We start from the raw sequence: 15,309 nt of genomic DNA on the forward strand, positions 1-15,309 counted from the left end.
ACTAATGTTACTAGAAAATGGTGGGAAGGGGTAGCTAGGTAGCTCACAGAATACAGCATCAGGCTTAGAGTCAGAAGGAGTTGGGTTCAAATCTGGCCTCAGACACTTCCTAGCTGTGTGATCCTGAGCAAATCACTTAACCCCAATTGCCTAGCCCTCCTTTGCCACTCTTTTGAGACAGTAAGGAGAAAGGAAAGAGGGAAGGAAGGAAGAAAAGAAGGAAGGAAGAAAGGAGGGAAGAAAGGAGGGAAGGAAGAAAGGAAGGAAGGAAGGAAGGAAGGAAGGAAGGAAGGAAGGATGAGAAATTTAAAGAATGAGAAAATTTAAAAAAACACAAATGTTGGCACATTGAATCTATGGGAAATAGGGGGTTAAGTATCCATAGCCACCAAAAACTAATATTTCACTAGAGATTGTTGAAAACACACATATGCGTATAATTCTTTTTAACAAAACATTAACACAGTGACCATGAAATAATCCATAAAATGCAGCACACAAAATAAAATTGGTAACATGCAAAACATTTTTTCTCACTGATAACCTTTCATGTTAACATCTTGATAAATTTAAAAAAGGGGGGGGGGGGCAGCTAGGTAGTTCAGTGGATTGAGAGTCCAGCCCAGAGATGGAAGGTCCTACGTTCAAATCTGGCCTCAGACACTTCCCAGCTGTGTGACCCTGGGCAAGTCACTTGATCCCCATTGCCTACCCTTACCACTCTTCCACCAAGGAGCCAATACACAGAAATTAAGGGTTTAAAAAAAAATTTTTAAAAACAACAACATTGATTTCAGACGTTATTCACTTTCATAAAATATGAAATCTACAGTACCATAAATGCTGTACAGCAAATAAAATTCCTAAAATAAAAACATTGTTTAACCTGAATCTTACCTTCCACAAGGTTCAAAGACACATGGAGGCTAAACTGAGCACAGACAGTTTGCCCTTGACAGCAGCAGTTTCTGTACTTGTCAATTCTTCTGTTTTCATTTGGAGAGTGTTTTTGGTTTGGGTTTGTTTGTTTGTTTGTTTGGTTTTTTTTTGGTAGGTGGGGTAGGAGGCCACAGAGTGCTGAGTTAAGGGGCAGGAACAAGGAGAAAGAACAGAATATTATACAGTAAAGTTAACAGAGGTGATAAAAGTTGATGTGAGAACTGTCCACAGTTTCAGACATCCACTGGAGATCTTGGAAGGTATCTCATAGATAAGGAGTGACTATTGTATAGTACTGCATAAATAATGTACAATGTATCTTATTATTATTGTATTTAATTTTGGTAATGTCTTACAGTGTGTTTTATTTATCTACTAAATTTTATTATACATATGTATACAGAGGATAATCATGTGATACATGGGGGGTCAGATAATTTAGGTCATCCATGGGGTAGATCTTGAAACATATCCCACATGGTTATGGGGCCCCACACTACTATACTGCTGCAAATCTCTCCATGTTGGCCACTCTCTGAAAACCAAGGGAAGAGTTGCTGGGACTTTATTTGCTGCTATTGGAAGACATAAAAACTGGTGAGGGTCTCAACATCACCTTAGGGACCACAGGACTTGTGCTACATGCTAGGGGTATAATTGTCACACAAAACTTGAATATTAAAGGGAAATAATGAAAATATGCAGTGAATGCATGGGCCCTTTACTTTAATATGGGAGGGGTAAACAAGATCAGTGAAGCACTCTATAGGATAGCAGCTGCTCTACCATCTTGCAGGCATCATTACTCTCATTTTTTTCCCTACTGCACATACTCTGAAATATGAAGAATTGTCAATGAGAAAGTGAAAATGAGGTTGCTACTAAAATCATGTGATTTCTTGAAGTATCAAAAGTTAAACATGCAAATGCTGATTGACTCTATATATTGATACTCTCAAACCCTTTTTTCCTCACAGTTTAACTTAATTCATATGACTGTTCCTCCACTCCACCTCAGCTATACAAAAACCATCATCCCTTTAATCCTGCCATCATCTACAAATGCCCCAATTCCATGTTTATGAAGTCTGAAATTCCTTTAACTGGTGTGATAATTAGATTAAGTCTACACTGCCCATCTTTAGATTTAACTACCAAAGGTGAAAACATCTCCATTTTGGGTGGTCTGTAACCCACCTCTGGGCCTCTGAGTTTCCAGCCTTGGGATCAAGGCTAGATATCCCTTGGATGAGGGTTAATTAGATCTACCTGGATTAACTAGGGGATCAGAGCAAATTACCTACTGTCTTAGATTCTTATTTCCTCATTTCTTCTTCCTCTTCTCATTTGTAAACAAATTTCCATAAAAGTCATTTTAACTTGAGGTTACTCTTTAATTGGGGATTGAAAATTGTTCAATCCCCTGGTGACCTAACCTATTAATATATTAAACCCCAAGACCCCCTTACACTGGTCACAACCTATTTTTTTTTTAACATTTATTAATCTACATTTTTAACATGGTTACCTGATTCATGCTCCTCCTATCCCCTTCACCCCCCCCCCCGCACTCCCCCCACCCATGGCCGATGAGCATTTCCACTAGTTTTGTCATGTGTCCTTGATCAAGACCAATTTCCTAATTGTTGGTAGTTGCATTGGTGTGGTAGTTTCGAGTCCACACCCTCAATCATGTCCACCCCGACCCATGCGTTCAAGCAGTTGTTTTTCTTATGTGTTTCCTCTCCTGCAGTCCTTCTCACAACCTATTTTTAATTTCATCTCTCCTTCTTCCTTGAAACCCCAAACCTCAAATTGTGACCTCTAAATCCTTGATCCTCAATAAAGCCCTATGATGGGGGCAGCTGGATGGCTCAGTGGATTGAGAGCCAGCCTAGAGATAGGAAGTCCTAGGTTCAAATCTGGCCTCAGACACTTCCTAGCTGTGTGACCCTGGGCAAGTCACTTGACCCCCATTGCCTGGCCCTTACTGCTCTTCTGCCTTAGAGCCAATACACAGTGTTGATTCTAAGATGGAAGGTAAGGGTTCAAAATTTTTTTTCACCCCTTATCTATGAGATACCTTCCAAGATCTCCAGTGGATGTCTGAAAGTGTGGACAGTAGCACAAGTCCTGTGGTCCCTAAGGTGATGTTGAGACCCTCACCAGTTTTTATGTCTTCCAATAGCAAAGTCCTATGATTTGTATAGTTGAGATAGTGTCCTCCTCATTTTATAGATGAAGCTGAGGTCTAGCAAAGTTTTGCTCAGATCCCACAGAGCCTTACACTGCTAATAGCAGAGCACAGTATAGCACAGCTGGGTTTCCCTTGGGGACCAGGCATACTGTCCAGACGGGTTTAGTGGGTCTTTACCAATCCATACTTATGCAGATGATAAAATTATTATTTTTAAATTTTTATTTTTCTTATTATGCAAAATATACTTCCATATTGGTCATTGTGGTAAGAGCACACTCATAAAACCAAAATCCCAAAGTAAAACTGTAAATACACTGATGTGAAAGATAGTATACTTTGATCCACATTCATCCATCTCCCAACAGTTCTTTCTCTGGAGGTAGACAGTATTCCCCTGCAGATGATAAAATTATTGAACAGAAAACCTGAATATGTGGGGCCATCTCTGTGGCACTTCACAGCAGACCTCCTTCTAGCCTAGCATAGATGCATTAATTAACACCTACAACAAAGACGTAGCTGTAAGCTTTGAGGCAACCAAAATGGTATATGGGGATGTCTATCTGCTTTTTTGAAGTTTCTGTTTTGTGATATAGTTTCCAAGGACACAAAAAGCAGGAGACCGCATTTATTACAACAACATTAAAAATCACTACATTAATTATACTTTCTTACTGGGCATCCTTTTATAAAGCCCTCAACATGGGACATCTCAGCTGCATTCAAAAAGCCGGGCAAATATTACTTTTGCTGATCTCTCTTCCCACTCCAACACAAAATTTTTTAGGGGTCCAGAACTATGCTTTCGATGGTTAGAGGAAACTTTCCTCTATATCAATTTTAAAAAAAGTTAATATCCAAAAGAAAATAAAAGGTTTATTTCCTCCCCAGGTATTCTCTTGAACTTCATTATGTCCAGAAACACAGGATCCTGCAGGATGACAACAATTTGGAAACTCATGCCTGCTCAGTACCCCTTGCCCCAGAGCACCAATTCCCAGTCTTAGAGATTTGCTGATGGCTTCAAGAGGCTGGGAACCTTTCAATGGTTGGTCATACACAAGGATGACTCCAAATGAAGGTTCAGACCCGTGTCTTTCAAATTCTTATGTGGGCCTTTTACCTCTTATACAATACTGTCTCTCATCATCTGTTTGCAAACAAGTAGAAACTGTAACAAGATGTATTTCAATGACTTGGCCAAGTTTCCTTCATAAATGGATTAAGGAATGATGGGTTCTTGGCTCAGAACAAAGTGAGACTAACTCAAGATAATTAAAAAAAATTCTTCTTAGAGTGAATCTAATCAAAATGACTTTAAACTTTTAAACTTATATACATATAAATATAAATATATAATAAATATATTTTTTATTTTAAATTTAGATCCCCTATTCTCACACTCTAATAAACTATATAATTTTTGTTTAGAATTTTCTGCAAACATACTTCAATAAGCTTCTTTTATTTGGAGACAAGATACAATGGCACTACTGGAAAGAACTTCAGAACATTACATTTTTTTTCTTTAAAGGAGAAGCAGACTTTCAGGGTTGATAATGGGCAAGCATGTCGAGATTGGCTACCTTCTGGCAGTTCACTGCATCTGGATATGACTTTAAACTTTTAAAGATAAAGAGGCAATTGCCAAGGTATGTCTCTCCGAATCAGATCACAGAGTAAAATCAAGAAAGAACACTAATAAGTCATAGAATACTGTGTCCAAGAAGAAAGTCAGCAAAAAAAGCCATTATCTCATAATGTCTACATCCACGGCCCAAAATGTTGGTAATGAACAATGCTGTCGAGAGGTAAAGGATAGGTACTACTGACCCTTCCTGTGATGAAATTCGTGAATGAACTATGATTCTGAAAGGCCATACTCATTCCAAAGGAATAGAAAAGATTAAAAGTGATGGAACAACATTTATAGAAATAAAATGTACTCACATTAGAAACCCATGAACTGGCTGGGGGAAATATTGTGGAGAGAAATAAGGTGAAGATCCACTACAAGGACTTCTTTGACCAACTTAGAGGTTTGGTTTTGTTTTTAACCTTTATCTTCTGTACTAGAATCAATACTGTATTGGTTCTAAGGCAGAAGACCAGTAAGGGCTAAGCAATGGAGGTTAAATGTCTTGTCCAGGGTCACACAGCTAGGAAATGTCTCAGACCAGATTTAAACCCAGGACTTCATTTCTCTGGACTTGGCTCTCAATCCACTGAGCCACCTAGCCGCTCCCCAGCTTAGAGTTTTAAAAGACATATAGCCATGGAGCAAAGACAGATAATGCAAAATGAAGAAAGAAACTGAAGGGATATTGTAGTGGGAATATAATACGGACTACCTGATAAGAAAACAGAAATAGATGAGTGGATTAGGAAAGAGACTACAAATATGATATGGAGGTTTGATTTCTTAGTGATGGGAAATGTATTGCTGGATCTCTCTCTCTCTCTCTCTCTGTCTCATCCTTTCCCTTCCTCTCCCTTCCTCTACCTCCCTAAAGGCAGAGTAAATGATAAATTCTGGATTTGCCTTAAGGCTATTTTCAATTTTTAAAATCATGTAGGTAGTGATGACACTAACTGCTATTCTGAATTTGATTCTGATCAATAAGGAAGAATTTAATGCTGCAGGAAAAATGATTGCATCCTTGAAAAGAAATAACCACAAACCTGTCGTCATCTGATATGCATTCTAGTTTTGAGGAGAACAGATTTCAAAGAAGTTAAAAAAAAAAAAAAAAAGAATAATGGGATTTCATGGCCCAGATTTTACTCAGGTAGTCAACTCAAGTGGAGTAGAAAGCTGTAGAGCTACTCCTGACTCTCCAAACAAACAGCCATTTCACTTTAAAGATGCCTCTACACCTATGGCCCCTCCTCTGCTGAGTTTTTGTTGGAGAGCACTATTTCATGAAGAATCCATTCTCACTTCCCCACTCTATTCCTGATATTCTGGGTTTTTTCCACTGTATCCTTTTGTGGTTACCTTTTTTTCTTTTCTTCTCTATCCCATGCTTTCCACTTTTCTTTTATGTATTGTCTTTCTCCATGAGAATAAAAGCTCCTTCAGGGCAGGTAGTCTTTGTCTCTGTTTCTTTCTGTCTCCCGGATTCTTTCTCTCCCTCTTTTGCTTGGATTTGTATTCCTAGTACTTAGCTTAGAGCCCGGCAAATAGTAAACACTCAATAAACACACAATCTTTCTGCCTCTGTCTGTGTCTCTCTCATTCTTATTGACTGGGGCTGGGAGTGAGAAACTTCTTCCCAAGGTATTTCTGAACCAAGAATAAGTAGAAATTGTAGAGAAATATATAGACTTAATGTAAGGGAAAACTTTCTCTTTTTTTTTAAGTATTTCAATTTTCTATTCACCATTTTTGCATTGTCATTACTATTCCAAAGATTATTCTCCTTGATTGAGAAAAGAGATAGGGAATAAGAACTGGACCTGTGATTGGAAGATAGGGAATTAGGATTTAGGGAAATAGGATTTAGATAGGGAAAACTTTCTAACAATTAATGCTACTTAAAAGTGGAATGGACTGCCTCTTCCTTGGAATTCCATTGATCAACACCCAATTCCTTTCCATAAAACAGAGGTTGGGTGGCAACTTTCTGGGGGTATTATGTAAATGATTCCCTGAGGTCCCTCCCAACTCAGATCCTGTGAAATAAGTTAAAAAGAATAGGCATGTTTATATCTAGTCTAATGTTCTATTATATATGGGATAGGGCCCTAAATAATGGAGAAAAACCCATTACATTTTCACATATGATGATAGAGCCAATGGACATGGACTAGGGGGCAAAGAAAGAAGTATGTAGTTTCATTTTTGTCTTTTTATCTCTAGAACCTATCACAGAGAAGATACTAAATAAATATTTATTATGATTACTCTTTGGGATACGTGGTTAAAGTTTGAATGTACCTATAATCCCAAGGATGATCTGATATCCTGACTAATCTGTATTGGTAGCTCCCATCTCACTCTTTTGTTTTTGCTCAGTCATTTCAGTTGTGTCCAACTCTTCATGAATGCATTTAGAGTTTTCTTGGCAAAGATACTGAAGTGATTTGCCATTTCCTCCTCTAGATCATTTTACAGATGAGGCCAACAGGGTAAAGTGACCTGTCCAGGGTCACATAGCTAATAAGTATCTGAAGGCCAGGTTTGAACTCAGGAAGATAATGCTTCCTGACTCCAGGATCAGTGCTTTATCCACTACACCACCTCACTGTCCCCCCCCTCCCCCCATCTCACTCTTAACTTCCTTTAATTCTTCAGGTTTAGAAAAGAGCTTGGAGAGGGTATCGGGATACTGATCACCCACCCCACAGCTACCATGCTAATCAATCGATATGTATTTATGATGTGCCAGGCATTGTACTGCGTTTTCATAAAAATCCAAGATTTAAAATTTTGTTCGTGAAAAAATTTCAGGGAAAGAAGCTTGCTAACTCCTTAAATCCAGAGAATGAACTGTTTGCAGAAAGATGCCTGAAGAACCTACACTGCATCAATAAGATCCAGAATGAACTTTGGGGTACAATTGATTGAACTGAAGGGAGTTGGACAGTTATTTTGTTCACTTTTATGCCAAAAGGGGACTGCCCTCCTAATTGGTTTTTTGTCAATCCACCTAGCAAAACATTGCCCTCTTCTAGTTTCCTCTTAGAAGGCACAATTTTGTTTGTACCTGTAGTTAGAAGACTTTTAGAGGTACAAGATGATTATGTAAAATAATCAATTGGGGAGACTAGTCTCCCAAATGATCATCAGGGGGGATTGTGTACTTCACAGTACTAGGCAATGAGACTAATACTTATAAAGATATATATAAAGAAAAAACTTATAAAGATATAAAGATAAAAATAATACCTACTTACAAGAAATCTACATTTGAATGAACTGAGTAGTTTAAATGCCCATGTTCTCCAGAGAAGCACTATATCCCATCATCTCTTACCAGATAAGATGTTGTCACTCTGGAACTGGATCAGGAACAAGCTGAAGTATCCAATAAGATCCCGAGACAGTCCCATCTTGTATGACACAATCTGGAAAAAAAAAAGAATGTCAGTAGTTTTCTGTCAATAAAAAGTACATCAGCAAATACTTCACTCAAATCACTTTATTACTCACAAGTCGTCCATACTTTCTAGTCTGAAAGGCTGGTGAGAACAGCATGCTGTAGTCTATGGAGAGCTCCAAGTCCTACCTCCTACACATAATGATTTTGTCACGGAAGACAAGGCACTTAGCCTGGGAGTGCCTCCGCCAGCTTTCTTAGATTATAAATTGAAAAGAAAATGCTAACATTCATTGGTAGTGAGTTTCTCACTGGGAACAAACATCCCAGCTTTGCTTATGACTCTCTGGACTTTGCCACCATGCCTCAGCTGCCATCTCACCCTGAAACTGCCTCTGTGCCTGGGGGCTTCTCACTCTACTACAACTCTCTGCCCCACTAGTTCCCATATTCCTTTAGTGAGCTCCAACCTAGAACTCCATTTTGGGGAAGGACTGTGGGTGGCAATCCTTCTCTCCTGAGCTGGCTCTGCTTCTGAATCTCTTGACTTCACCACCACATCTCCCATTTTCAGCTCCCTTGTTTATGTTGTCTTCCTCCATCAAAAGGGAATTGCCTTTTATTTTGTGTTTGTATTTCTTTCCCCAGGGCTGAACAGCGTGCTTAAAACATTTTTGTTGTTAAATTGTTTTTCAGTTGTGTCTAGCTTTCCATAACTCTATTTGGGGTTTCCTTGGCAGAGATACTGTAGTGATTTGTCATTTCCTTCTCTAGTTCATTTTATAGATGAAGAATCTGAGACAAAGAGGGTTAAGTGACTTGCCCAGGGTCACACAACTAGTATCAGAGGCCAAATCTGAACTCATACTTCCTGACTCCAAGTCTAGTATCTAGCTGCCCCACACATAAGTACTTAATTAATATTTGTTGCCTGTTATCTACAATAATAAAATCATAAAACAAACAAACACACACACACACACACAGAGGCTGGGTTTATGAGACAGTCAGCAAAAGATGGTGCTATAAAAAGAGTCCTGGCTTTGTACTAAAAAGACTGGGTTCAAATCCTGGGTTTGTAACCTGCTACCTGCATGATCCTAGACAAATACCTTATCTTTCTAGTTCTCAATTTCCTCTCCTATGAAATGAGAAAGCACAAACTAGATAGGAGGTTTTTATCTTTTTTGTGTCACAGACCATCTTGGGAGTCTGCTAAAATCTATAGACCCCTTTTTAGAATGTTTTTAAGTAATTGAACAAAATGATAATTTTTAGCTTGGAGGTCAGTGAAAATAAAAAAGGTATTTTTTCCATATCCAAGTTCAAAGACCCCCAGGAATCTACTACAGATCCACTGGGAGTCAATGGACCCCAAGTTAAAAACCTCTGGATCCAAGACTTTGGAATAAGTACTCATACTTTAAAAAAACTGCTGGGAAAATTGTAAAGCTAGGTATAGACCAGTATCTCACACCCTATACCAAGATGAGGTCAAAATGGATATCTGATTTTGATATAAAGAGTGATACCATAACTAAATTAGGGGAACACAGAATAGTTTATCTGGCATATCTTTGGAGAAGGGAAGAATTTATGACCAAACAACAGATAGATAACATTACAAGATGTAAAATGAATAATTTTGATTATATTAGATTAAAAAGCTTTTGTACAAACAAAACTAATGTAGCCAAGAGTAGAAGGGAAACAACTAGGAAAAAATTTTATAACAATTTTCTCTGATAAAGGTCTCATTTCTCAAATTTATAAAAAAACTAAGTCAAATTTATAAGAATACAAGAATACAAATTTACAAGAATACATTCCCAATTGACAAATGGTCAAAGAATATGAAAAAGCAATTTTCAGACAAAGAATCAAAGTCATCAATAATCACATGAAAAAATCTTCAAAATCCCTCTTGATTAGAGAAATACAAATTAAAAAAACACTAAGGTACCACCTCACACCTATCAGATTAGCCAATATGGCAGTAAAGGAAAGTGGTAAATGTTGGAAGGGATGTGACAAAATTGGGACACTAATGCATTGTTGGTGGAATTGTGAACTGATCCAATCTGGAAGGCAATTTGGAATTATGCACAAAGGGCTATAAAACTATGCATACCTTTTGATCTGGTAACACCATTACTGGATCTATATCTCAAAAATATAATAAAGCAATACTCAGGGGAAATTTTATATCCTTGAGGGCATATAATAACAAATCAGAGAGGGGAGAGGTCAATGAATTGGGCATGCAACTTGAAAAACTAGAAAGAGAACAAATTAAAAATCCCCAGATAAAAATTAAATTGGAAATCCTAAAAATCAAAGGAGAAATTAATAAAATTGAAATTAAAAGAACTATCAACTAATAGAGTAGGAGCTGTTACCTTGAAAAAACAAATAAAATAGATAATGTACTGGTTAATCTAATAAAAAAAAAGGAAAGAAGAAAATCAATAACAGTATCAAAGATGAAAAGGGCAACTCACCTCTAATGAAGAGGAAATTAAGGTAATTAATTATTAAGAGCTATTTTGCCCAATTATATGGCAAAAAAAAATAACAATCTAGGTAAAATGGGTATTTACAAAAATATAAATGGCCTAAATTAACAAAAGAGGAAATAGAACATTAAAACTACCTCATCTCAGAAAAAGAAATTGAACAAACCATCAAAAAGATAATAAAAAAGGGGAAAGGACATACTTTTACAAAAATATTTGTAGCAGCTCTTTTTAGCGGTGGCAAAGAACTAGAATTGAGGGAATGCCCATCAATTAAGGAATGACTAAACAAATTGTGGTACACATTGGTAATGGATTACTATTGTGCTATAAGAAATGATAAGCAAGATGATTTCAGAAAAAGCTGGAAAGGTTTTCAGGAACTGAGGCAAAGCATAATAGAAGTGGGAGAACATCGTACACAGTAACAGCAATATTGTACGACGATTATCTGTGAAAACTTGACTGCTCTCAGCAATGCAATGATATGTGACAAACCTGAAAGACTTAAGATGGGGAACGCTACCCATCTCCAGAAAAAGAACTGTAGGACACATCTTTCACATCAGTGTATTTATAATTTTATTTTGGGATTTGGATTATATATGATTGTGCTCTTATAACAATGACCAATATGGAAGTTTATTTTGCATGATAATTAAAAAAACAAAAAACACCTTTAGACCAGATGATCTATAATGTTCCTACCAGTTCTAAATTCCATGATGCTCCTTTCTCCAGTGACTGACTATCATTTTAAATAAATTTGTTATTAGCCATCTTTAACATTCTTAAGGGTCACTACTCCCCATTCTCAGTAACAGAACTTTTTACTATAATTAGCTATATTTCCTTACCTGAAATCCCTAACACCAGGCAAATGGGGTGGCACTCAACCTAAATTACTATTTGTCTATTGTGTTCAATTATTCTAAAATCAACACAAAGAGCTCAAATGATGTCACTAGGACTCAGAATGTACATTGGATGCCTTCTCTCGGCACTTAGTATTCCTGCTGCCATGAAATGTCCTCCATTTATTTCTCCCTCTCGCAGGGCAGATTTAGGGTTATTTCTTTCCCACCTTTGTCTTTATCAATAAAATCTTTGGTATATTTTGACACAAGTGTTATTCTCCCTGGATTCTGGTGCCTTTATAAGCTTGCTCTGAGTTCTCAAAATCATAGCATCTTTGAAAAGGTCAATGGCCCTACATCTTCTGGACTTTTAAAGGGGATCCTTATCATGTTAGGCAGTTAAACAGTCTTGTGGTTAGAGTGCCAAGCTTGGAGTTAGGAAGTCTTGAGTTTGAAACTTGCCTCAGGTACTTGCTACCTTTGGGCAAGTTATTTAACTTCCCTCAGTTCAGTTTCCTCACCTCTCAAAATGATATTAAAACACTTACCTCCCAGGATTATTGTAAGAACCAAATAAGATAATAACTGTAGAGAGCTTTGCAAAATGTAAAGCTCTATGTCAGAGGTCAGCAAACTATGGGCTGAGAGCCAAATCTGGCTGACTACACTGGAGAACTTAGAATGGTTTCTCCATTTTATTAAAAAATAGTGGTATGAGTGATATCTGCTTGTCAGAGACCAAGGAACGAAACCTAAAAACCATAGAGACCATAGAAACAAAACCATAGAGACCATAGAAACAAAACTTATAGAGACCATAGAAACAAAACTTAGTGAAGGGTTTCCCAAGAAACGAAAATAGAAACTTATCCAGCTTTACCCGGGATAGGCGTGGCGAGACCAACGGCCTGAGACCATCGGAAAATTCCTTACCCCAGCCCTAGAAGTATATAAACCCACTCCCTGCACACAATAAACGAGCCTTGTCACAATTAAGACTGATTTGTCTTTATTGCGCCTCGGTCTCCCCTCTCTCCCCCTATGGTTCTTCCAGGTGGCTGACTCATGGGTCTCGCGGTTGTATCCGGCTGGACCCGGATATCTGCTGGTGATGGAATACTATTGTGTTAAAAGAAATAATGAACTAGAGGAATTCCATGTGAACTGGAAAGACTTCCAGGAATTGATGCAGAGTGAAAGGAGCAGAACCAAGAGAATATTATACACAGAGACTGATACACTGTGGTAAAATAGAATGTAATGGACTTCTCTACTAGCAGCCATGCAATGATCCAAGACATTTCTGAGGGACTTATGAGAAAGAACTCTATCCACACCCAGAGGAAGAACTGTGGGAGCAGAAACACAGAAGAAAAACAATTGCTTGATCACATGGGTCGATGGGGATATGATTGGGGATGTAGACTCTAAACGATCACCTTAATACAAATATCAATAATATGGAAATGGGTATTGATCAATGACACATGTAAACCCCAGTGGAATAGTGTATTGGCTATGGGAGGGGAGGGAAAGAACATGAATCACGTAACCATAGAAAAGTTTTCTTAATCAATAAAAAAATTAAATTAATTAATTTTTTGAAAGGTCAAATTTGGGGCAGGTATGTGGTTTAGTGGATAAAAGATAAGAGAACCTCCAGACAGGAGGTCCTAGGTTTAAATTTGGCCTCAGGCACTTCCTGGTTGTGTGACCCTGGACAAGTCACTTTACCCTAATTGCCTAGCTCTTACCATATTGATTCTAACACAGAAGGTAAGGGTTGATTTTTTTTTTTTTTTAAACCCTTACCTTCCATCTTGGAGTCAATACTGTGTATTGGCTCCAAGGCAGAAGAGTGGTAAGGGTAGGCAATGGGGGTCAAGTGACTTGCCCAGGGTCACACAGCTGGGAAGTGTCTGAGGCCAGATTTGAACCTAGGACCTCCCGTCTCTAGGCCTTGATTTTTTTTTTTTTTTAAGAAAACTTTATTTTAAAATGCAACTATTCTTTTCTGGAGCATACAAAAAACAGGAGGCCAGCCAGATCTAGCATGAGAGCTATAGTGCTGATTGCTGCATTATATAAATATAAAGCTAATAATAATTATCATAATAATGTGTTACAGTGATGGTGGTTTCAAAGTTTCCCTTTGTGAAAACCATCTTATTAGGGGGCTTGATGAGAATGGGTATACCCTGCACAGTCTTGGAAAAAATTATTTGCACATGTTATTCAAAAGCATTCTAGCCCATACCTCAAACTTGATACATCCCATTGAAGTGGTATACAATGATGCCTTACGTCAAAGAGAAATACTGGTGCTAGTATTTCAGAGTTCAAACATTGCTAAGAAAGTAAAAATGCCTAAATGGAACATATAGTTCTGCTGCTGGTATTTAATCAGCAATTGCTTCACTTAGAGCCGTACCTAACATTTTTCATACCTAAGGCATGTTATACAAAATATAGCCTGGATACACGTAGCAAAAAGCATCTCCAAATCCACTTTTAAAAACCAATATAGTTGGAACAGTTGGGAGACAGAGATCCTCAAGGCACGAACTCCAATGGGTAGAGATGTGAGGGCATTACACTGTGTGCAGAATGGGTAAGGTTAAGGAGAGAATTCAGGTGACATGTGGCAGACAGTAGGGAGAAAGTTCAGACCATCTTCAGGCTATTTTGACTGATTATTCCTGGTTATTTTGACAATTATTCCTGTGCTACTAAAGAAGTTAGGGTATTGTGAGTGATTTTAAATTTCTGTGCTCTGGAATAAAGTCCCAGTCATCCCACCCTAGTTATGGTTCTGCTCTTAAGAAGATTTGGCCATGGTGCTGAAGCAGAACAGAACAATCTAATAATCCTTTTTCAATCTGCTGTAGTAAGAGTTGTTTTCCACAGCTGCTCACTGTTAAAGTAACTTGGCTTGGTGTGAATGTGTTTTCTTCCCATAGGAGATTTTAATTTTCAACGGTTTCAAATAGAATCTGGAGCTATATTTCCTATAGAAATTATGGTTTCTCAGAACATTTAATTTATTTTATTTTTGTTTATTTATTTTTTAAGCCCTTACCTTCCATCTTAGAATCAACACTGTGTATTGGTTCCAAGACAGAAGAGCAAAGGGCTAGGCAATGGGGGTTAAGTGACTTACCCAGGGTCACAGTTAGGAAATATCTGAGGTCCCATTTGAACCCAGGACCTCCTGTCTCTGGTCCGAGATCCCATAGGGAATCATTGATGACATGCTGGGGCCTCCTTCTAGGCCAATCCTGATTCAGCTTCCTCCCCTGGGATTCTTGGAGAGCCTCCTTTGCTTTGATGCTAATGTGGCGCCCTTCTTAGTCATACTGAGCTGGAGTGCCTAGGTGTCCTCTCTCTTTGTCTCTATGAATATAGGCTATAAGCTCCTAGAAGGTTGAGAACTGCTATGCCTATTTAAATCGGGTTGGCCTTGTGTTGGTGTGGTGCTAGGTGTGGTCAAACTCATCTCTCCCAAATTTAAAGCCCTTAAAAATTGGCCCTAGCCTACCTTACCAGTTTTATTATGACATCACACCCCTTCATTTCACATGCAGACATTCCACTTCTTGCCCTGGCTTTCCCTGTGTCTGTAATGCATGCATATAGCTTCCTTACCTCTGCCTGGTAAAATCCCAATTCCCTTTAAAACTCAAGCTTCAGCAGGAACTTCTACACAAAGCCTTTGGCGATCCCTCTCAAGCTCCTTATACCTTCCCTCTGCCCTC

At 38.1% G+C, this 15,309-nt stretch overlaps 1 protein-coding gene across 1 annotated transcript in view; it reads right to left on the reverse strand.

Annotated features, from left to right (window-relative positions):
- SNX31 (sorting nexin 31) overlaps positions 1-15,309 on the reverse strand; it is a 90,355-nt gene that overhangs the window by 44,520 nt on the left and 30,526 nt on the right. Inside the window, exon 5 of the mRNA XM_044683958.1 lies at positions 8,119-8,209. Within this exon, the coding sequence (XP_044539893.1) occupies positions 8,119-8,209 (91 nt within the window). The remainder of the gene's footprint in view (positions 1-8,118; positions 8,210-15,309) is intronic.

Source organism: Gracilinanus agilis, chromosome 1 (genome assembly GCF_016433145.1).
Source record: "Gracilinanus agilis isolate LMUSP501 chromosome 1, AgileGrace, whole genome shotgun sequence".
Taxonomy (NCBI): Eukaryota; Metazoa; Chordata; class Mammalia; order Didelphimorphia; family Didelphidae; genus Gracilinanus; species Gracilinanus agilis.